This window comes from Anser cygnoides, chromosome 21, assembly GCF_040182565.1.
Source record: "Anser cygnoides isolate HZ-2024a breed goose chromosome 21, Taihu_goose_T2T_genome, whole genome shotgun sequence".
NCBI classification, from domain to species: domain Eukaryota; kingdom Metazoa; phylum Chordata; class Aves; order Anseriformes; family Anatidae; genus Anser; species Anser cygnoides.
The window spans coordinates 1,968,995-1,992,403 of NC_089893.1; the positions used below are offsets into that span (position 1 = coordinate 1,968,995).

At 54.4% G+C, this 23,409-nt stretch overlaps 1 protein-coding gene across 3 annotated transcripts in view; it reads right to left on the bottom strand.

Moving 5' to 3' along the window:
- Nucleotides 1-23,409, bottom strand: part of BCL9L (BCL9 like) — an 87,258-nt gene that overhangs the window by 13,557 nt on the left and 50,292 nt on the right. For all 3 annotated transcript variants that reach the window (XM_013187116.3, XM_066981192.1, XM_013187118.3), the window contains one exon: nt 2,531-2,894. In XM_013187116.3, coding sequence (XP_013042570.2) covers nt 2,531-2,831 — 301 coding nt within the window. In that variant the 5' untranslated portion in view covers nt 2,832-2,894. The remainder of the gene's footprint in view (nt 1-2,530; nt 2,895-23,409) is intronic.

Below are 23,409 nucleotides of genomic sequence, written 5' to 3' on the forward strand. Positions count from 1 at the left end.
CCTTGGTGAAAGCAACTAGGGAAGCACAAGGTGCAAGGGCTAGGCTCTTCAGCTTGGAGTTTGCCAAAGCCCAGGCTCACTGACTATCCCGCAGCTATCTAGGCTGGCGCTGAGACACTGTCCCCTGCCAAGGGCCACCCTGGGCATGGTGTGCCAAGACCCTGAACAGCAGTGGGATGCACACAGGGCTCATCTGCACAGATGAAACACAGCCTTCTCTATTCTGAGCACTGTACCAGAGCTGCAGCACAATACCTTCCAGAAAAGGCTTGGCTGCAGGGGTGAATGGCCCAGGATGAAAGCCCCTCAGCAGTATCAGTGCCTGGCCAGAGGCACTGCCCACAGGAAGCCTTCTGCAGCCCACGTTCCACCTGAACTGCTACCCCACAGCTGTTCACAGCAGCACAAGGCTGAGGCTGAGGATGCCAGCAACTCTGCTGGACCCAAGGATCATCCTGCAGCCACAGCCCAGATGCTCGCTCATCAAAGGAGGCAGAGCGCTGGCTGTAGTGCTGACAGGATAGCACAGTCAGTACTAGATTGTCTGTCATTCACAAAAACTGAAGTCTAGCACAACAGACAGACAGGGAGCTTGTTAGAGGCCTGCTGGTTTCCTCACCCTTCTTTCTCTTGCTAGCTCCAACCAGACAGTTCCTGAGAGGGGACCTCCCAGGTGCTTGCCCTGCCAGACACCAGCTGAGCACTAAATCCTACAGCTCCCCACCAGGCTGGCAGTGGGGACTTGAGATTACTGCTTCATCCTTGTCCTCCTCTCCTCTGCACCTACACTGGCTCTGCTCCTCCAAAGGTCTGCTCCCACATCCACAACCATCTCTCCTCCCAGCCAGACGCATGGATGCACGGGTCTCCTGATGAAGTACTGAGCAAGGCTGTCTTTTTGGCCTGGCCACAGACTTCAGAGCAGTAAGTGGAGAGAAAAGTCATTAAATGACAACACTCACCTCCCCCACTGCCTCCCCCCACCAAGCAACCAAAGGCAGACAGCCTCTAAAACTGAGCAGAAATAAAAAAAGAGACAGGACCAGAGTATGACTATGGGGGATGCTCGAGGGCAGAACTGCTCAGCTGAGCAAGGCAGCTGACACAGCCTGTGCTGGACAGAGCTGAGCTTTTTGGCTTGAAAGTTGCTCTTCTACCCTTGGGGACTACCAATTTCCCAACAAGACAGAAAAGTGGTTGGTCTCTACAGGTCCTGTGATATCTAAACCTTCCATTGAATACACGGGAGGATGTGGCTAGGGCACTCCCCGTGTGTCAGAGTGCTCTGAGGGATGGCTCTGCCAGCCCAGCCAGGATGCAAGGGGTGAGCAGCCTCACACTGACATCTCCCAGCCCTAGTAAAGGTCCTCAAGCACCTGCTCAGACTGGCTCAGCCCTGTTCTTTAACGTAACACTATCTGATCACCCTTTGTATATCATCTAGTGGTTTATGGGCCATATTCACATGACACATCAGTGAATTGCAGCAGAAACGTAGGAGATTCAGGCATTCATTCCTGATCATGTCATTTCAGTAATTTTCCTGTGGAAGTCTGGGCTACAAGACAATAGCAAGATAAAGCTACAAAGGCTTATGACCGATGGCATACATTAACCTCCCAACACAGCTGGGAGAAAGCTTTCCTGGGGGCAGTAGGTATGTTCCACACATTCTTCCAAGGCACAGCTCTGGCCTATGCCAGCCAGGCAACACACCTTTGTTTGTGAAACCAAACGCTTAGGGGCACAGGTCAAAGCAGTGGCTCTGCCTGTGGACAACAACTTCAGGTGGCCAGGTGTGAATCTCAGCCAGAATCAAGGGCACCGTTGGTATTTCTCCTACAGCAAGCCTGTTTCCTGTAGCCAAGCGTCACACGCAGCCATTGAGCACCAGGCTTGGTGGAATGCAAGAAACTACAGGGAAGGCCAGCTGGGGCAGGGAAGCCAGAGGGTTTGGAAGTACTGACTCAGCCCTTTTCCAGAAGCCACATGCTTCAACACAAGAGTCACCCATAGCTGATGAAACCACAGAGCTGTTCAGACAGAGACCCTTGCAGCACCTCCTTGCTAACCACAGCTGAGTAGCTGGACAGCTGCAAGAATACCACAAAGGCAGATCTTTGCCAACAGCGAGGAGACAAAAAAAAAAACTGAACTCTGTCCTGAGTTGAAAGTCTGTACAATACAGAGCAGGGGCACTTGGAGCAGTTTCAGTGAACCAGGCTCTTGCTTGGCACGCCTCAGAAGCCCATGAAAACCAGAGTCCCAGACTCCCAATGCAACCAGCAGTTTAGGGAATAAAATGCAAAAAAAACCCACAGGGACAACAACAGCCAGCCACTCCGCTCCCAAAGCTGCAGATATGACAAGCAGAGGTGCAAAAGATGCACAGGCAGCCAGGGCAAGCCCGAACAGAAGTGGCAGCATGGAAACACAAGATGCTCACAGCTGCTCCTATCCCTGGTCCCACCAAGGTGCTTGGAGCAACTGAGAGAAGGACTTGCTGAGTCAAGGTTTAGGAGCATACTACCTTTCGATTCTGTGTCCAGCGAAGGGGTGCTGGCTTCTCGTTGCTCTCCAGAGTCCACTGAGATGCTTCGTTCCCGTTTCACCTTGCCCTTCAAGGAGCTGAAGTTTGGGACAGTGTTCTGGCTGTTTTTCAGTCCAGAGTTGCCAGGGGAGATCTGAGTGGCCTTGCCGCCATGGCTGCCCGCCCCCACACCCTTTGAGCCCAGGTTGCAGGTGGGTGCTTGGCTCACGTTGTGGTGCTGGGCCGGCGCACCGCTGCTGCCTGCCTTGCCATGGCTGGGCAGTTTGTTGTCAGGGTGCATTGGATTGGCTGAAGCGTCCCACGGCACCACTGGAGGGAGCTCCCAGGCCCTTGGGTCAGAAACCTGTGAGAGAAGAGGGCAGAGGGTCAGCACAGAGCCTGCAGGTCAGGCAAAACCCCTGCAAGGCAGAACCCAGAGCTGCTTGTGCCAGGAATCGGGCCTGGCCCGTTCAAGCAAAGGATCCTGCGTTGCAGCCAGCTGCGGGAGGATGAGCAGCACGCTGCCACTCAGGCGACACAGCCTTGCCAGTCCCAAAGGCAGAGGGATGGACAGAGAGCCCTCACTTACAGGGTCAGGACTAGAACAGGGTACTGCTGCGTGCCAGCCTTGCCCTTTGGTGCACGGAAGGACCCTGAGAGCTGCTTTGACAGTGTTGCCAGAGGTAAAACACCTTTGCAACCCTGAACTGAAAGCTGGTGCCCTCGTGGTTTCAGGGCCTCTTCTGATGTCTGGGCAGCCCAGGCACTCAGCTGCTAACTCAGCATCCTGTGCTCTGTTAAACACGCAGGAGACAGCTGTGGGAACAGAAAGTGATCTTGGCACAAACCCACAGAGAGAATGCTGGGAAGGCACAGAGGAGGACTAAAAAGGCTTGAGGCAGCAGAGAAACTCTCCTGAGCAGAAGACCAAACAGGCTGCAGAGAAGGTAGAAAAGGCAGTCCACTACAGGCAAGAGGAGACCAGGGCACGTGGGACCAGTCAGCTAAGCCGCATCACCATCTCTCAGGGACCGCAGGGGTGGTGCTGGCTCCTGCCCCAAGCCCCTGCGGGGAAGCTCCCACCTCAGCACCACCTTCCAGCCCAGCGGGATGATGCAACATGCCCAGGGCCTGCGGGGATAACACGGCGAAGCTCCGCTCCTCCAGACCCAGCCCATCTTTCTGGAAAGCCCCGCAAGCTGAGGCAGAACATTTCAGGGAAGAGGAGGTCAGGGCAGAGCATGCAGGCTTCTGGGGTGAAGGATATGCGTGCAGCTGAGAAATGCTGCAGCAACAGCCAGCCCTTCTTGCAGGACCAATTTGCCTTAGCAGAATTTCTTATGCTTGCACTGGCATTCTTCCCCATGGAGCTCCATGTGGGCATCACAGATGACTGGGCTGCAGCTGCACAGTACCAGAGCACTTCAAGTGTTCCGGAGGGTTTAGCAGCCTCGTAACTGCATCCCTCCCGGCTTACGATGACCTCCTACTTCCCGCAGGTAGCTCTGGTCAGTATGGGACAGGTGACCTGCAGTGCAAGGCTTCAGTCAGCCTCATCTCGGGGGCACAAGAATGGGTAGAGGATGTTTGTTCGGGATGCCCGACTCTGACTTTAGGAACACAGCTCTTGAACACAGACTCTTCCCGGCCTGTACTGTGTTCATCACTAAACCCTCTCGGACAGCGCTGGTGCAGAAAGAAGCACATCCCTACGAGAAATGCTCCTCAGCTCTCTTCAGCTGGAGAACGTAACACTTTCACCGTCAGGACCTCACGTTCCTCTGCTACAGCCTCATTCCTACTCAGGCCAGGGACCCTGAAGCTGCAGTCCCTCCTTCCCGTTGCCTCCCAGTACCTGCCACTGCCTTCTCTGCTTCTTGGGGAGGGTACGGGGAGGGAGAGTAAGCCACGTGTTTCACAGAACCACAGAATGGTTTGAGTGGGAAGGGACCTTAAAGATCATCTCATTCCAACCCTCTGCCACAGGCAGGGACACCTCCCGCTAGATCAGGTTGCCTAAAGCCCCATCCAACCTTGTCATGTGTTTGTGGAGGCTGAGGGATTACTCTCTGATTGCTTACTTCTGTTATGTTGCTTGCGTGACACCCCCTCCACACCGGCAAGAACCTTTCTCTTGCATAGGCAGACAAATTTCCCAGTACACAGGGCTTACTGGGACCATGCTCTGCTCTTCCCAGCTGGACTGAGCAGGCCAGATGCTGAGCATGGATTTTTTCTGCCACCCAAGGACAGGAAGCACCGGCTCCAGATGAAACCCCACATTCCTAAATAGAACAGAAAGAGCCTGGCAGCACTGTGTGCACCACCTCCAACTTGCTGAAAGCAGGCCTGAAGAGACACCACCGGCAAAAGCCAAGCGCTGGTTGTGCTGGGGCAGAACGCCATTCCCAGACCAGCACGCAGCCAAAGAGCAAAGCCCCCTTTGCAGACCCGTAATCTCTGAAAGACGGGGATCGCCGCGAGGCGTGCATTGCATCTTGCCACCAATTGCCAGCGAGTTCCCTGCCTGTAAAACGGATTTCTTCACGCGTGCTCCCTGCAGGGTATGGGGGAGCCAGCAGCTGGCTGGCACAGCGGTGCCCAGCGGAGAAGCCTGCAGCAACGGCACTGCTGCACGGCCTGCCCAGGCACTGCGAGCTAGTTAGCCGGATCATTCGGGCACAGCTTGGCCTATCGCTGCTTCCTAACCAGCGAGTCGTTAGCTGCTCCCTCCTCCTCCACACACCTCTCCAAGGGCTCCGCTCTAGCCTGAAGGAAGATGGTGAGCCACAGTGCTGATTAATTTTCACAGCACATAAGGGAGTTGCTAGCCCTTTAAGCGTCAGCCAGTCTTGCTAGCGCGCTCTTGTTCTCTGGGGACCTATTAATAGCAGCTGGAAAGATCACATCACTCTCTGGATATTTATACCCCTCATTCCACACCAGGAGAGATTTATGTCAGAGTTGCTGTCCCAGCGCCTGCCCAATTGCTCTGTCAAACCGCCTGCAGGGGGAGGGGAGCGGAGCAGGGAGGGCAACACGGAGAGGGCAAGCAGGGAGGAGGAGAAGGTCCATATGGCACAGACTGCAGCATTCAGCACGCGTGCTGCCTGCCATCACAGGCTAGCCAGCCTTGGGGAGCCTTCGCCCCACTGGAAGAGGCTGCTGCCAGACAGCACTCCAGACAGCGAGCCCTTCAGTAGCTCCGCTGCTGGTGGCCCGAAGTCCCCGCGTGCTGCGGCACCGGCTTCGCACCGGGCGATTTTGGCAACAAAACACACTGCAGTCCTGAGGGTCACCAAGTGATTAACACCAGTGTGCTGCTACATTAGCCAAGGAGGAGCCACCATCGCTATCCACAACAACTACGGGCTAGAGATGCGAGCTGCCTGACTGGGGCACATCTGCACGAACGCAGTATTTTATTCAAAACAGATCCCAAAGTGCCTCACCAGACATGTGCTCAGCAGCGCTGCAGCACAACCTCGGTTGTAGCACAGCAAAGGACGGGCATGTGAGTACCCTGAGGAAGAAAGAAGAAAGTCAGGTCCCCGCTAAGACCATGCCTGAAGACTCTAGAGACTGACACTCAAGATGCACCCACTATCCCTCAAGTTCTCAGGGCAAATTCATTCTTCAAGGAACAAGCTGGAAGCAGGAAGGTCCCTCCAAAGGCCCCGGTAGTAATCACAGCACTTGCAGCAGCTGTAGTCACCCAGGAGAAGTAGAACCATTTAATAACCCAGTACCCACCAAGAGACAGGCAGGAACTGGGACTGGCAATACCAGCTCAAGGGTACTACCTGCGCAGAGAAAATGATACTCAGACCCAGTTTAGGCTGTAGTCCTTTGCTCGTCCTTCAGAAATGCACAGAACCAGGAGAGCTCTCGTGTCCTGCACCTCAGAGATGACCTGACCTAAGCCAACACCCCAACTCAGAACAGCGGCAGAAGATGCCCGTGCACGGCACCCACAGCCAGGGCAGCAGCCTCAGTGAAGCCTTTCAGCAGCACTGAACAATGCAGCGTGGATGAGGAAGTCACGTTCAACAAAGAGCCACAAAATAAACACAGCCCCTTTCCCACAGACAAGGCCACTGCATTGCAGCCCCCTGCACAGCTCCCTGTTGCAGCCCATCATGGAAGCTTACCATCAGAGGCGCTTCGTTCGTGGACTAACAAGTGGACGGCCACCTCTAGGTGCAGCCTGGATAAAGCCCAACCAGACGCTCCATCCAGGAAGACAGATGTCTCTCAAAACCGTAATTCATGCAAGCAGGAACTGTAGCTTCCTTCCAAATGGGACACCGCACAGGCTACATTCTACAAGGGAACACCTCCTGTCCATGTAAGAGGAGCTGCTGAGGGTTCAGGCTTCACTACTCTATCCGATCTGCTACTTTATTGGGCTTTCGGGCTGGGTCTGCGTGGCTTTTGCTGCCAGAGAGCACCTTTGAGCATGAGACACCTCTAAAAAGAAGAGGCTCTCCAAGGCAAAGGATTCCCCTGCTCTTTCCAAGCCCAGCCAGCCAGAGTTTTTCTTCTGGTCACGTCTTCAGTGAGCAAACAGGCTATGTTTACAAGCTGTCAACCAACACGCTTAGACTGGACTTTTCAACCTGTGGCAGGGAGCACAGCCAGCAGCCCTGAAGGACCTAGCAGCCACCCTGATGAAACCTTTGGATGCTGCCTGCAAAACAGACAAGCCTTACTCGCTGTGAGGTCCCTCCAGAACATTACATTTTAGGGGCATCTTTTTAGAGTTCCTTCTTCCTTCATTTTGGGAGTGGGCAGGTGCTTCGGAGAAGACGTACTATACCTCACCTCAACTGCTGATAGCACACAAAGCCAACCACAGCTGACTGGGGATCCTGGCTCAACCAGCAGTGCTTCCCCTGGGAAATTCCCCCACTCTCCGGTCTTAATTGAGCCCAATCACACTTCCTTTGCAAATTCTAAGGGGAGAAAGGCCAGAAACAGCTGCCTGCAGATTCTACTGTGCTTTCGGGAGTAGCAACAATTGGATCCTGTTGTGGATGCATAGCAGGAATCCACCCCAGCCTCCCATCTGTGTGGTTGCAGTGTGCTGACAGACACCTTGAGTGCTGCGAGCTCCTCGCACACACCCCTTCCAACCAGATTCCAGCAGGCATGCACACATCTGGGCCACAGAAGAGAATTAATTAGAAAGTAGATACACTGACATGGGGAGACAAATGATCCAAAACATCTTGAAAAGAACACGACAAAAAGGAGATTGCATAGAAATCTGGCTCCCTCTGCAATTTAGCAACACACTCACTCCGGCCCAGCAGTTTCAAAGACAATAGAAAATTTAATTCCCAGTGGCTAAAGCAAGGATCCAAGACTCCTGGGTTCTGCCCCTGGCTGCCACTGATTCCATGGGTGACCTTGATCAAGATGGATTGCTTCTGGCTGCCTTGATTTCCCCACCATTAAATAGGGCGACAATCTAGCCTACCTGATATGGGGAAGGAGGCTTACAAATATCTCTGCTGAATGAAGTGCTACATCTAAATGCAGAGAGAATATTTGTGTCTTGTACATCTGAAAAGCCACAGCTTTAAACCAAAGACTTAGACCTTAGCAGAAAAGAAACCTCAAAACAAAACAACAAAAACTGCTTTCAGTAAGACTGCCCCAGCACGGTCTGAACAGCAGTAGCGGGGGGAGGAGGAAACTCCGGGCGAGGAGAGACTGGTCTGACATATTCCTGGTCCTGGAATTGCTAGCTGATAGTTCAAGAAACCTGAAACCCCAGTGCATTCCCAGAGGACTTTCTGGTGAATCATGCTCCTGCTCCCTCCGAAGGATGATAACACAGATTCCCAACATCGCCGCAAGAACGCAGAGACCATGCCTGCCTCCCAGCCGCCACTGCCTGCCTCCCAGCCTGCACCCCGCCAGGCCAGCAGGTTCCACACCGCCATGCCCACTGGCACTGCTGCAGTGCCTCCCCTCAGCCCCGGCAGGCAGCCAGCACCAAGAGAGCAATGGCAAAAGAGGAAGCGAGGAAACCAGAATCACAACAATTCAGAAAGGATGGAGCTTCACTGCACCTCCTTCCTACCAGGTGCTGGGGAGAGCTCTTACGAAACCTAGATAAATACTGACTTGTGCACACACAGCGGAGACCAGGCCTCCCGAGCTGTGCTGGCATGCCCCCACAGCTCACGGACACCCAACATACGAGATGAGATGGGCTGTGACAAAAGCGATGCAACAAATGGAACATCACTCGTCCCCTCTCCTCTGGCCAGTCCGGAAAGTTAGAAAACAGGTTGACATTGCAAACACCCTCCGACCACACCACCTATGACAACCTACTCACTCACCCTAGGAACAGCAAACTTGGGATCACCCTAATCCAAAATGTCCCATGAACCCCACCACAAACTCAACTGGAATGTCTTAGCTTTTGGAACAAGAGGTCCCAGACAAGCTCAGGGGCTTCCTGAAGGAATCATACATGGGGTCAGCAAAATGAGTGACCCAACAAAGAGCTGATGCCTCCTATAACTCTCTCTCACCCCAGGTCTGGGTAAGATCATGGGTACACTGCCTAACACCCCTCCTAGTCTGCTAGTTACCCCAGTGTTACCAACAGAAAGGACTAGAATGCTTCCAAAGAGCTACCATACTACTTCTCTAAAGTCAAAGCATTTCACAGGGGCAAAGGCCATAACAAACTTTTCAGAAGCAAAATTTCTGATGTCCAAGATTCTTGGATCATTTCTGATCTGAGAAAAGGGCCAGAATCAGAAACTTGACCTTTTCCATCCAAAACAACCTTTTTGCAAGACCATTCAATGGATTTTGATTCTGTTCCAGTGAGAAACAAAACCCTCAAAAACAGTAGCAGAACAGTATTACTGTCATCCAGGCAGCTCCAGCCAAGAGTCGGCGATGGGCTCTAACAGCCAGATGGGCCCTGGAACCCACCCGAGCCCCCGAGCCGGGACAGCATGCTATTCAGCACTTAACAGCTGGGCAGCCACGGGACTGTCTCCCTAATTCCTGTATTGGAGCACTCACTTGAGCATTTTTATCATCAGTGAGAACAGCGTTAACCCAGGATGCTACTGCAAAAGGTGCTCCCATCTGAACCTTGTTTTGGTCAAGAGGATGTGGAGACGTCACGAGGCAGGGAACTCCACTGGGCTACGCAACTACAGACAGGACAGAAGTCATCTGTTCTGAATCTGTCATTGTTATCAAGCATCAGGAAATTATCGTGCTTCATGTTGTCAGACAGATGGCCTGGAGAAGCCTGTTTTATCTTCCATTAATTTCCCGTGTCCTTCTTGTGTCCTTTTCAATGGCAGAAAAGATGGTACCCTCACAGACTTCATGGGAGCGCTGCAAAAGACCTGCAGGGAAAACCTGGCACCCTGTTGAACTGTAGCAGTTCTCGGAGTCATTTTAGTAGACCTTACTGCTCTCCTACTCAGAGCTGCCTTGGGAACAATACATGTCAGCAGGGCTGCTTGACCACAAGTCTCAAAGGTCTTTAGCAGGACAAAATCTCAGATTCACCTTCTCTTCCACCTACAGACAGACACGCCCCCATAGCACATGTGGAAAATAAGGCTTGGATGAAGCATCTTAAAAGAGGAATCCTGTCTACTTTCTGCCCTATATCCTACAACCCGTGCTCCTGCCACAACTTCAGTCCACTGGTGGTAGAAGAACTTCCCTTAGCACTTCCTTGCCCATAGCTCAATGGTTTCTCCCACTCTTCCGCTTTTTCCACCCGACAGAGACTGGCTTCCCGTCCTGTGCTCAGGGAGCCTCTAGGTCTATTACTAAATTTGCAGATTCTTCCAGCTTTTCAGTCCAACTGGCACATTCCCTACTGAAACCCTGCATGTGCCAGACGCTACTTGACAGTCCCATGCAGCTCTCGGGGTGTTCACGAGGAATTATTTAATACACCAGTTTGTGTGACCTGCTGGAGAGCGGTCAGCAAGAGACCTCTGGGGAAGCCCTGGATGCCCCACATACAGGACAGCACTGCGAGCCACATTTTCCAGCACAGCACACTGCTGTGGTCTAATAGTTCCTAGGAGGTCTGGGAACAAAGACACAAATCTCTTCTAAAGGTACTGCTGTTGCTCTGGGAACCTTGTTTTCCCCCAAGGCACGATCTCTTCTACAGCTGCTCTGCCCAGCCCCAGCTCTGCTCTCCTCCAGAGAAGCCCCTGGGAATCCTGCTCACTGCCAGCTGTCCTGCTGTGTGCAGCACCCAGCTCAGGACAACACCCTGGACTGCAACAAAGCAGGCGTGCCAGGATGCACAAAGACTACCTCACCCACATGTGAAGGGTACAGTCTTCCCATTAATCCCACTCCGGCAGATAAGACCGCAGGCTGAACGCACCACCACAGCACAGGACAGACCTCCCCCCGTGCAGTCAATACAGGGGATTAAAGGACTTCAATTAATTCCCACTGTTTGTGTACTGGGGTTACCATAATTGGGTGATTAATGTTAAGAAGTCTACCTCGTGAGCTGCACCTCACACTGCCCTCTGCTATACCAACTCTCCTGAGCAGCAGGTTTCACAGTTTGCCCCGGTTTTCACCATTTTCTGTAGAATAATACATGCTTCCAGACCTGGCACCTGTGCCATTCTGAGCTCTTAGAAATGCAGCTTCACATACCTCCAAGCATACTTCGCTTCTGCTGCCAAAAGCAGTGTGAAGATACACAGAGTACTTGGCACCCTGCCTTGCAGGACTCTCCTTAAGTAATCTTCACAGTAGTCCTGGGACATAAATCCACCGGTGGCCAAGCCTATCCGTGTTCCAGCAAGGACATGACACTTGGTCCCTTCCCCGTGCACAGACTCCAAGCCAGAGACAGAAGCGTTCCTGCAGCAGTACACGTGCAGGACGCGAAGGCTGTTACCTCCTGGCTCCCCACCGCTTTCCAGCCTGGTTCCCAGCTCTGTCGGCCCCTGGGAAGGCAGCAGCCTGAGCCTCTGTGCCGGCAGCTCTGCTCTGCATCAGGGCAAGACCCACAGTTGAGCACAAGATCGCACACTGAGTGCTTTGTGACTGCAGCAAGCCAGGCAGAAGCCCTGCACTCTTCCAGCCCAGAGGACTGGCCATGGTGCATTTCTCCCCGTCTGGCCCAGCGACGTTCCACGGAGTACTTCTGAGTCGACTACCATCCCCTGGCCCGAATCTTGGGAAGTCCTGGCAGTGACACCATGCCTAAGAACTTCTTCACAGTGAGGGTCACAGAGCACTGCAACAGGCTGCCCAGAGAGCTCGTGCAGTCGCCTTCTCTGGAGATATTCAAGACCAACCAGGATGCTTCTCCACTCAACCTGCTGCAGGGAACCTGCTTTTAGCAGGGGGGTCAGAGTCGGTGATCTCTGGGGGTCCCTTCCAACCCCCACGATTCTGTGACTCTGTGATCCCACAGCCATTCCCAAGTGCTGCAGAGTCTGCAGCGCACAGCAGGAAGGAGTTCACAGCCCTTCCAGGTTCATTCAGGGTGTCCAGAAGTGTCAAAAGATTTCCTAAGGAGCAGAGCAAGCACTCCATCCTCCTGCCTGACATGCAGGCTATGGGATGAAGCCGCTAGGTGTCACCCTCGCCCAGGGCATCCTCAGCCTCATGGCCCCCCCCCGGGGCTGAGCACTGGCAAACTTACTGTATCTCTCACCGTGCTGGGCCACCTGTGCTGTGCACAGGGGTCCCATTTCCAGACCAAGACCTCAGTCTGCATCCCAGCCTCTAAACCAGTCTGCAGATGGCTGTCCTGAAGGGCACAGCCATGCAGCTGTACCATACCCTGGCAGAAGCTCCACAGATGCTTGCTCCACTGCCTCATACCAACACGACGTGGAGGTGCCTGTGGCATGCTGCCAAGTGAGCGTTAGGGATCCCACCACACCTTGCAGAAAAGCTTCCCCAGAACAACAGCTCTCAGCCAGGTACTGCCCTTTGAGGCCTACATCGTGAACCCCAGGCACCTCCCAGCCTGAACAAGAGCACAGCCTTTGTAAACTGCAAGTCCTGGCACGAAACGCTCAAGGCAGGGACACCTCTGCCACCTCTCACTGCCTGGTACCCCAGCTGCACTGCACAGTAGGATCCCTGCTGCAAACAACATGCAACAAGCTGGTTTGCCTTCAAGGAGGCTCTGTGAAGAGGACACAACGCATTTTAAGTCACGTGCAGGAAGGTATGGACAGACAACCTTACTTTGACCTAATTCCATGCATTATTTATATCAATCGGTGTCCTGGAGTTCTTGGCCTGCCCTGGAAACAGACCCAGTTTAGGAAAGAACGGCTCTTCCTTCCCGTGACCTGTCCTGGCTCTAAGTGCGGCGAACAAAGGGCACACCTGCATTTTGTGAGATGACAAAAGCAAAGGCTAGAGCACCTGCCGGTTAGCAAAGCATCCAAATCACCACGCTGCATCTGTGCGCGTGTGCGTGCACACATCCAAACAAGCACACGGGCATCACCTCACCTGGGGAGGGGGAAAGGGGCACGGAGAGGCAGGGAAGATGTGGAAAAGCAAGGCTGGCTGCCCCAGCACCTTGCACAGAAATTGTTATCTATTTGCACGGCCTCCTGGGAGACTGGACTGCAGAAGGGATGCACAAAGTCAGCAGTTGCTCCTCCAGGATTATAAATAACAGCCCCAGCGCACAGCGGAGCCTTGGCTCTATATTTAAACCCTGGCTGAGGTCACTTCCTTTTCCCAGCAGCTCCCTCAGCCCCCACCCCCGTTTGCTCTTATTTGCATGCCGTCGTGACTCAGGCACATTAGGGTTTAAGGTCAAAGGGGAAGCAGCCGTGCATCGGCCCTGCAGGAAATTCCACCCTGGGAAACCCTTCGCCCTCCCCGGGGCCGGTGGGGCGTGCAGCACAGAGCTGCTGCCGATCAGGGGCAGCTGCCTGCGAGAGGTGCCGTGAGCCTGGCGCCAGGCTACGGGGGAGGAAGCCTGGAGGGAAGGGAGGGCGAGCAGATCTAACGCTCCCCACGAGACTTCACCATCACAGCTGGGCTGCACAGCTCAGGGCACGGGACGGGGGTTCCCCCCCGAGCACCCCGAAAGGGCAGCTGCTCCACTTCACGCCCCAGCAACCTCCTCCGCAGCTCAAGATGAAATTTCCCAGCTTCTCCCACCCAGGGGGTGCAAAAAGGCATGGCACGGCCCACAGAACTAGCCCACCGTCCCCGGGGTTACTCTGCCCTTGTACAAACCCTCCCACAGCTTGCCAAGCTCTTCCAGAGACATAATTATCTAACCCTGACCCATGCTGCCAACTACCCCACCAGAAACAGGCAGAAAGTGCCAGAAGTCACCAAGCGCAGCCCTCTGGAAGGGCTGCAAGATGAATATCTAACAGCAGCTGAACACTGACGCCACAAGGCGGGACCAAATAGCAATCTTTCCTTGGGACTGCCCCCAGAGAGCCCCTCTTCTCCACCAGGAGAGGGATGCCTCATTGATTTATGATGCACAGAGTTGGCAAAGGCTTCTGAAACTCCTCCAGCCCTCGTGTCTGAGGCTCACAGGAGGCCCAGGTTTTGGAGGTTTGCAGTGCTCTTTGTGGCCAGAACCCTGTACTCTGCAGCCAGGTGCCCAGATGCTGCCAGATAAAGCTCTGCAGCAATTTCATTCGCACTTGGTACACTAACTGCGGCACATCAAGCGCTCCCAGCTCAGCCCTCAACTAGTACAACGCTCAACTCCAGTTCTGTTGTCACTTAAAAAACAGACGGCACCAACAAGAAAAGTCGTGGCGCTGACAAAGAATGGGGTACGATCAGGGAGAAAAAGAGCCGAGGCTACCTAGTGAGAGAACTGTAAATAACAGACCTCTTGGAACTGGGGTAGGTGTTTAGGTCATCATGTAAGCAAATTAGCTACTGGGTTTCCAGTAGAACTAATTGGTGACGTGCACTGTATCTATTGGGTTTCAAAGCTCTCGGCTGTCTGGATTACCAGGCCAATTCACAAGTCTCTGAGCTAGCACAAGACGGGCTGTGATTGACATGTCTGAAGACCAACAGCCAGAAAGCTTCCCATACACAGTCTTGGCATACCAGCCAAATGCCTCTTCCTCTCCCTCATCCCACAGATTCAGGAGAGGAAATCTGTGACAAAGCGGGGGTGCCCTATAGCCTTACAATCCCTGGAGTCAGCTTACAGGGAAGCAAATGTGGTAGAAAGCTGCCAGCATCACGGACAGCAGCGACGGAGACAGCGGTTCCAGCACAGGCTCCAGCCCACCATGGTACCCAGCCAAAGCCCCCATCAACAGCCAGAGACATTGGCTGGCCTGAAGCACCAGGGAGAGGGAACAGCCCCCTCTGGGCCTGGTAGCACAACAAACCTCAGCGATGACCAAACGGAAAATGCTGGCAGTCATAACACAGCCAGCTCGTTGTCCACGGGGTTCTCGGTGAGGAACTCCAATGGACCAACACCAGCGAGGAAGAACACTGGGCTACTCCTAAGATGCAAAGGCGACCTTACAGGGCTGTGGCAAGTTTGCTGTACCCCAGGTAATGACAACCCGCTTCTGCTGCCCGCACTCGACCCAAGAGCATGGCCACAGCCCTGGAGCTGTGGCGGCGCGTGAGGCCTGTGCTGCGGACCAGCTCCTGCGGCTTGTACCAAGAGATGGGCAGCGCAGAGCCAGCCAGCAGGAAACAGCACAGAGGTATCCAGCTCCCCCGGCCAGCTACAAGGGTACTCGTTGTGCTCTCCTGACCACAGACACTGTTCCCTGGCTCCATCTGTGGCCCCTGGATCTGAGCCTGCATCCCAGCAGCATGAGCACACTGGTAAGGCATGCCTGCTCCTTCCAAGGCTGTGCGTTTACAACAACAGGAATTAAAAGCCACAGCAGACCAAGAGCAGCTCTTTGGCCCACGATCACATTACAGGACAGGAAGGAAGAAGGCACTTTGATCAGGCTGGAATCACTTTAAACAGTTTCCACGCCGATATCTCAGCCACTGGAATTAGCACCCCAACACCCCAAACGTCCCATTCCTAAAGGCACTTCCTGCCCCAGCACGTGTGGCAGGAGCGGAGCAGCGCAGCCACTGCTGGACACGAGCTGCTTCCAAACCAAGGTCACAGCAGCAAGAGGCACAGAAGAACACAAAGAGCCCCCCTGCATCTTGTCAGAGGAAACCAAGGCTCAGCAGCAACCAGTGGCTTTGGAGGAAGCTGCTGTACAGAGGCCCACTTTTCCCAGCTGCTGCCCCTGCGCGCGCCAAGGGCGACGGGAGCCTTTCGACCTGCCTCTGCACCTCCCGCTCCACGCACAGCCGCGGCCTGGTGCTGGCGGGCAGAGGGTTAATTAAGGCTGCCAAGGGAGCTGCAGGAAGCCTCCTGCTTGCCCGCTCTCAAACAATGGGGCCATTGTGGAGGCCGGGCAAGTGTGGGCAGCTCCCCGGGCCTGGCAGTTACCAGCCTGTTTGCTGCGCCGGCTCCTCCTCCGCAGCCAGGTAGCAGAGGAGGCTGCCGGTCCCTCCGCGGCCGTGCAGGAGCATAGCTGGCCCAGCCCTGCCCAGCGGCCCCACAGAGCTCGCTCCAGCTCCCTGTGCGGTGCGAGACGCAGTCAGACAGCCGCACGCAAGGTTGCCAGCCAACAGCAGCGTGCAGCAAGCCAACCTGTGAGCTGGCTGCTGAACACTCCCAGCACCGCACCTGGGATCAGCCGCGCGGTCAGGATGTGCTACGGCAGAACTAGGGCAGGAAGAACCAGGTTTTTCTCACCCCAAAGCCACAGTACGATTGTGGGGGCAGGAGCTGACCTGGGCCCCATTCCTCTATGCTGCTGTCAAGACACTGCTGTGAAGGAACGCTCGGTGGCCACTGCGACTGCTGCAGGACTTGCAGCATAGCTGAGCGAGGCTGGAGCGGACGCAGAGGGCTTTGGGAGAGGAGACACCCATCATACCAAACACTTAGGGGCACACAGCAACTACAGTGCATTTTCTAGGGGAGAAAACAGTTCAAATTTATTTCTTACTCTATTCTTTCCAGCTCAGCAACTATAAACAAGCCTGAGATGCCAGGAAGATGCCAGGAGAACAGGAATGTATGGCCCATCAAGAGCTCTGGGAAACTTGAGAACTCTTCAACTCAAACCACAAATGAGCAGCGAGAACACAATCAGTAGGGGTGGGGGCTGAGTGGGTAACGAGGACAGCGACTGTTCTCCATGCCTCCATAGTCTGAAATGGGAATGAATAAACCCAGGCACCGAGCAGCTCCAACACGCTCCCAAACTCTCCTGCAGATCTGCATCTCCCGGCCCTGGCACCACTGCACAGACAGCTTGGGATGCTCCAACCTCACTCCCCCAAGACACGGATCTGATCCCTGACATGGCAAGAGCGCTGCCGGGAATTCCTGCGCCAAAGCAAGACCTGCACTGTCGCACTCTCAGCAGAGTCTCAAGGCATCTTTGGAGCAGAGCTGAATATCTGGCGTGCTGATGCTACACAGACAACGCTTTTGCCACCGTTTCCAAAACCCCACCGCTTCTCCAGCACGGACAGGGGAACCTGTGCCCGCACCCCGCGGCCAGCCAGGGTCACGCAGCAAGTCAGCAGTGCAGCCAGGAGCGGCGCCCAGGCCGTACTTAATGGCTTATGGTGGGGCGAGAGAGAACAAGCTGCAAGCTGCTATCCATCCAGAGCTCCAACACACTCAGACCTCCTTCCCCCCAGGCCCAGCACCCCCAAACTTCTCCACCTGTCTCTGCCTCTGTCTCCCAGCTCCGTACCCACACGTACCGCACGTGCCCGGCCGCAGCCTGCAGGTCACTTTCAGGACATCCCTGTGCCCCACGGGGCTCTGCTCCAGCACCTTGGGGCAGAGAACGCCTGGGGCCAGGGTGTACAACAGCGAAGCTGCTTCACTGCAGTTCACACCAAGTGCCAGTGAAACCAACGGCCAGGAACCCAACTCTGGACCAAGTGTGACTTGCAGCTGCAGCACGCTGTTTTTGGCATCAGGAGTCGCTCTGGCTGGCTGACGGAAGCACAGCAGTGCAAAGAGAAGTGGAAACCGGAGCCCTGTACAACTCAGCACTGCCACCCAGGACACCTCGTACCAGGCACCAGCCTGGAGTCGATGCTGCAGAGTTCAGCTCCAAGCACCTGGATTAGTGGAAGTCTTGATGGGGGAAGTCAGCAGGGATTCAAAATGCACGCAGGACTGAGCACAGCACCCCCAGAGCACACCGTACGTGCTGCTGTGCACCAGTGCTGCAGCACGAACTCTGCAGGACTGACTGCGGCCCACGGGGGAGACGTACCTTTTCTACCCAGCGCTGTAGCTGCTTGCCCTGTCTCACGAGTGGGACGCGTCTCCCCCATGTCAGGAGCACAAATGCAGGCTGGCACAACTCTCTGACCCAGCACCATTAGTTCTGCCAGCAGCCCCTGACTCTTTCATCCAGCCCCCCTGTGCCCCACACCAGCTCAGCAGCACCTCCGCTGCCCAGTTCTCCTGGAGCCAGGCTGGCAAGTACTCAGAAGGCTGCGCTCAGCTCCACGGGTCTGTGCCCCCCGTTCACTCTTTCTGAGTGAGAGCCCTCACTGCAGTTCCTAGCTAACATTCTGCCATTTCTTTACGTTTCCCATCTGAGGGCATCGCTTTCTTCCCAGCCTCCAGATCCCTCTCTCCTGCTGCTGTTACTCAGCTCAGCCAAGCCCACTTCGAGATGCACTATACACGTTAAACACAACACTACTTCAGGTCCTAAATAAGAGGCTGGCTGCTCTCAAAGAAAGGGCTACAAATAGATCTGTCAATGTAAATATGCCGTGTTCCCTTTGCAGTCTCCGCAGCCAGCACTGTTCAACACAATCCACAGACGGATTTTGCTCTTCTCTAAATTTTTGAGCAAGAGAGCCCAAGACAAAGGCAGGTAAAAACATCTGATGACTCTTATGAGACAGCATGCCTGAAAGGAAAACCACACTCTCTCCTTCGCACTAAGAAAAGGAAGAATCTGGGCAAACTCTTCAAAAATAAGAGGGGAAAAAAAAAAACAGGGCAGGAAGGACAAAACAATCTTTGTCCTTGCTTTGCTGGTCACGCAAACACAGGACAGCCTCTGTACCTGTTACCCCAGCTCAGACAGCTTGGTTTCACCAAGACTTACAGAAACCAGGGTCTAATGGTCTAGGGAAAACTGCCCTTATGCTTGAGAAACAGCACACACGGGATTTCCAGACTACACTGATAATCAGCTCACAGAAACCAGATAGCACAGCACACCCTCAGAGGTCACTGCTTGGCTCCACAACGTTCCCTTCAGCTGCTGTTCCTTTAAATGTGGCTCCGAAGACCACACAAGGGTTAAATCTGCCTATAAATATCTGTTCTCAGCAGGGCTGCTGCTCTGAACCCTCTAGCCATCTGTTCTAGCTTTCCCCCATCTAAGACTCTAACATCTGAAACACGCTCAAAATTCTTAGGAGTGCTCCCAAAAATAGACCAGTGCTGTGGCTTAGCTGTCGCCCGTGTCTGTGAGCACAGAAGCATGCACGAGGGCGTCTGTGCCAGCAGAACCCTAAAGCTGTGCGAATGTGAACATGTCTGTGTCTGTGGTGCTGAGCAGGCCCGTACCAGCACAGAGCTATTTGCATCCATGTTCATGTGGGTGTGCCTGCTTAACCGCATATCCATGTGAATCTGCACGAGCATGTTCACGCTGGCGTGAACCTGCGCCCGCGTGTGTGCGCACTCAATCGGAGCGTGGGTGTGGGAGCGCGTGGGGCCTCCCTGCTGGTGGCTGCGGCATGAGGCCGGCCGCGCCATGGGCCCGGCGAGACGGCGGCGCTGCGGGGCACGGCCAGCTCCCCTCCCAGCGCCGTGAGCCCCAGCATTGACCGCCTCATCCTGGGAGGTCCCCCCGTGCCCATGCCCGACGCTGTGATCCAGACACCGAGCCTAGCCGGCAGCGCAGCAGGGCAGGGAGGACCCGGGTTCACTTGTTCAGCGCTTGGCTCAGCAAATTCAGCAACCCCACCTCTGGGCACCAGAGCCTTGATGCAAAAGCAAGTAAAGCCTGATCTGCATGAGGCCAGAGACACGCTGCCCTGCCTGTATCCAGCCGGGGCTTGTAGGATTTCCTCAAGCGCTCCACAGAGAGCTGGGGCAAGGTTCCTACCGCAGACACAACAGCTTGCTTTTGCAGCATGTTGGGCTCTAAATCTCCCTCATGCTCAGAGTCCTCTCAGCTTTCCAAATATCAAAGGCACTGGTAGATTCATCCTTCCATCTGCCAAGCCTGTTAGCTCACTCCACAGGGGCAAATCCAGGAGAGAGGACAATACTCCTCGCAGTTAACAAGGCAAAGTGGGTAACAAGCCGTTACCTCCCACACCCTGTCACGCTGACCAGGAGCAGACCATCCTCTCGAGCACCCTCCTCGCAGGCTCAGGACACGGCGCTGTCCACCTGCTCTGTGCCCAAGCACCGCAGACACCCAGCGCTCAGCGAGGAGCATCACAGAGCTCAGCCCTGGCCGACGGCCCTGCTGACACCACATCAGGGCTACGTGCATGCACAGCCACAGGGAGGGGACAAACGGTGACCGATTTCCACACGATGATGACAGCCCAAGGATTAGACAGCAGCTAGGTCTGCATCTCCACCTACTTCCACAGGAGCCATTTTTCCCTTCCAGATCACGTGAAACTACAGACCGAGACCGCCTCAGCCGGAGAGGCGCCTGGCTGCAGGATCAGCTGGGGGTGTCCCCGGGCTCCCTGCCTGTGCCAGTCCCCAGCCCCACTGCGATGCTGCGGAGATGCCCACCCTCGCACAGCACAGCCAGAGCCGTGCCCAACCCTCAATCACACACACATTGCACTGGTGAGGAACACTTCAGGGGACGTGGACTCTGCTAAGACAGAAACCTGCACGTGCAGGTTGGCAGAACAGACCGGGGCTGAAGCGGGTACTACACCATTTGAGCATCACTCAGCTTTTCCTGGGGTACAGTAACAGGGAGCCAACTGCCTAGCTGACCGGCTGATGTGCTGGTGCACACATCCCTACAGAATATATGATTTCGTCAAGGAGCAGAAATGCATTTCAACCATCAAGCTCCTGAAAACCTCAAGGATCCAACTCCCACTGCCTAATATGTGTGAGTACATTCAAGTGCATGCTCATGCACGCTGTACAAATGAGCCTCTCTCTATGTTTTCAGCATAAAAGTCTTCTTTACCCCCTGATGTACTCAAGACACCCACCTAGCTCTGAGAGCTATAAGCTGGACTTTCCAAGAAGCCTAAAGTGGAGGTACACCTTAAACTCCGATGACAACGTACATGGGAACATCTTTACACTCCAGCTCTTCATTTCAGGCTTTGGCATGGAGTTATGCTGGTAAACCGCCTCAGCAGACCGAGTCAACTCAGCTATACTCTATTTCTGACAGAGGGGGAAAAAATTGATCCAGGTATCGATTTGATGCATGAGTTTGTGCTTGTTTAAAAGTTTGCCCATAGGTCAGACCTTGTTACAAGCATTTTTCCTGGTGATTAGGTTAGAAACAGGCTGTGCCAAACTCTGGTCAGCTGCCTGGGGAGCAGAACATAGGCAGGTGTGGAAGTTAAGTAGTCCCTCGGGGATGCTTCCCTCCCCCAGTCTCCCCCCCCTAAAACGACACTGAGTGGAGAAGCGCCACCAACAGCTCTAGGGCAGCCTCTGGGCTTCGAGGAGCTACGGTACAGTAGGACTTTTTTTTCCCCCTCTTTCACCCAGAAAGAGCCACGGGATTTCAGGATCCCCACGGGTTTGCAATCCAACCAGGCAACGTTCTGGGAACCAGGAAACAACGCTGACCAGAACATGGAACTGACGAGCCGTTTCCTTCTCTCCAGCAGAACTAAAAGCAAACAGCTGAGCAGCCAGGATCAAAACAGGTTTCTAAAAGCCATCTCCAGGTTTACTGCCAGCATCAGTTATGATCACACTGCAAATGCATTTTCAGTGTAGAACTGACGAGGTTTGGGTTTGCATTGGTTCTGGTCAAATAATTACCCACTACCACAGACCACTTCCAAAAGCACTCCTCTACCAGCTCACATGCTCCATGGGCTCCACAGTCGGTGGAAAATAATGGTCTCCACTTCAGCATCCTGATGCGGGTGCCAGCACCCTGCGGATCACTCCGAGTTAGTATCTCTTCTTCCAAACTGTTCCTGCTCTTCTCCCCCAGACATTTACTGCTTTCAAATGAAGCTAACTGGAGGCACCAAGTGTGGCTAGAATCAGCACAGAGGGGTGAGCTTTGTCCCCAATCCCACCAATGCACATCAGATGGCTGCCAGTCATCTGCTGTGGAGCAGGGACCAAACCCTTTGTCTGAGCACCAACGTCAAAGCTCCTTTGCTTAGCACCCAGCAGAAGTGCAGCATCCATCATCCTCCACTCAATTCCTGCCCCAGAAATCTCTGCCAACAAACACCTTATCCCAGCAGTGCTTCTCACTCCTCACTGCTTCTGTCCTGCTGTCACAGTCCCTGACAACCACAGATGCATGCGCACTGCAGCATCTTCACTAAGCTGTACAGCATAGACAGGGCCACTGACCGTCACATGAGAGGTGGTGGCACAACTACGTGCGTGGAGAAACATCACTTCAGGACTAAGATCGCCATCGTTTCCCTCATTTCTGTTCCCCACGTGACATGCAGCAGAGAGGCCTCACCAGGAGCTCACGAGTACTTTTCCCCACCGCATTCCCAAGCCTCCTTGTGCTCCTTCAGTTCCCTTCATCTCAATGGAACAAAATATACCGGAGTCCAGCCTGTTTCAGAAGGATTTATTTTGCCTTTTACATTTCTTAGCCCATCACAACCTTTTCTGCTAAAATAAAAACAGTAAATCAATTTCTCCCTTTCCTTGCCTTTGCTGCCCTGGAAGTATGGATTGCAACCGAGCGCTGATCTATGACTAAGGAAGCAGCAAACTAGTTCAGACCAGCGCAGCTATCCCCAGATACCCGTGTGGCTCACAGCAGCCAAGCAGCTGCTTGCTCTCATGCAGACCTCTCACTGAGCACACAGGAGCCAGAGCCAAGCTGAAGCATTTGCTGGGATTTATGCATTTGAAATAATAAAAATCAACATACAAATTAAGAAAAATCTCTGAAATCAATGGGCCTATTTGCGTTTGAAACCTGTTCTCCCCCTGAGGAGCCTCCTGTTTGCTCAGCAGTTTGCTCCCGTGAGGTGCTGCAGACTGCAGCGTCCAGTGACACCCCAAAAGATGGGACACGGTCAGATCCTGCTACCTGTCTCACAGCTCGGACTAGGACACGGGCTTGCCACAAGCAAGCCTTAGTGCAGCCGGTAGCGAGCCGAGCTGGCAGCGCTCAGGGGTAAGGAAGGTCTGCCTCGCTGCCCTGTGCCGCCTTGTCTCCACCCAGGACTGGCTCTCGAGGTTGCCCACAGTTGTGGGACAGCAGTTAGGTGTGCAAGGGCAATGACACTGCTAACCAAACCACAGGCTGCAGGGCAGAAGAGCCACTCCTCATGCACACCCTTGCTTCTGCCCAAGTTCAGCTACAGCTGGGTGTGGGGGCACATGACGTGGGACAGGGACTGCTCTGACAGCCCCCTGCAAAGGTCCCGTTTCCCTGCCGCCCCAAGCAGCAACCAGGAACAGACCCCAGCGCCTCTAGAAACTGCTGGCTGTCCTCCTCCTTCACAATGCCCCATCTGCAGCGACTCAGCAGGTTCCAGAGGCACTTTTCCTTGGGGATCCGATGGGGAAAACGGCCCGATAAGCACCTCCACAAGCTCTGCATGGGAAACCTACTCCAAAAGCCAGGGCT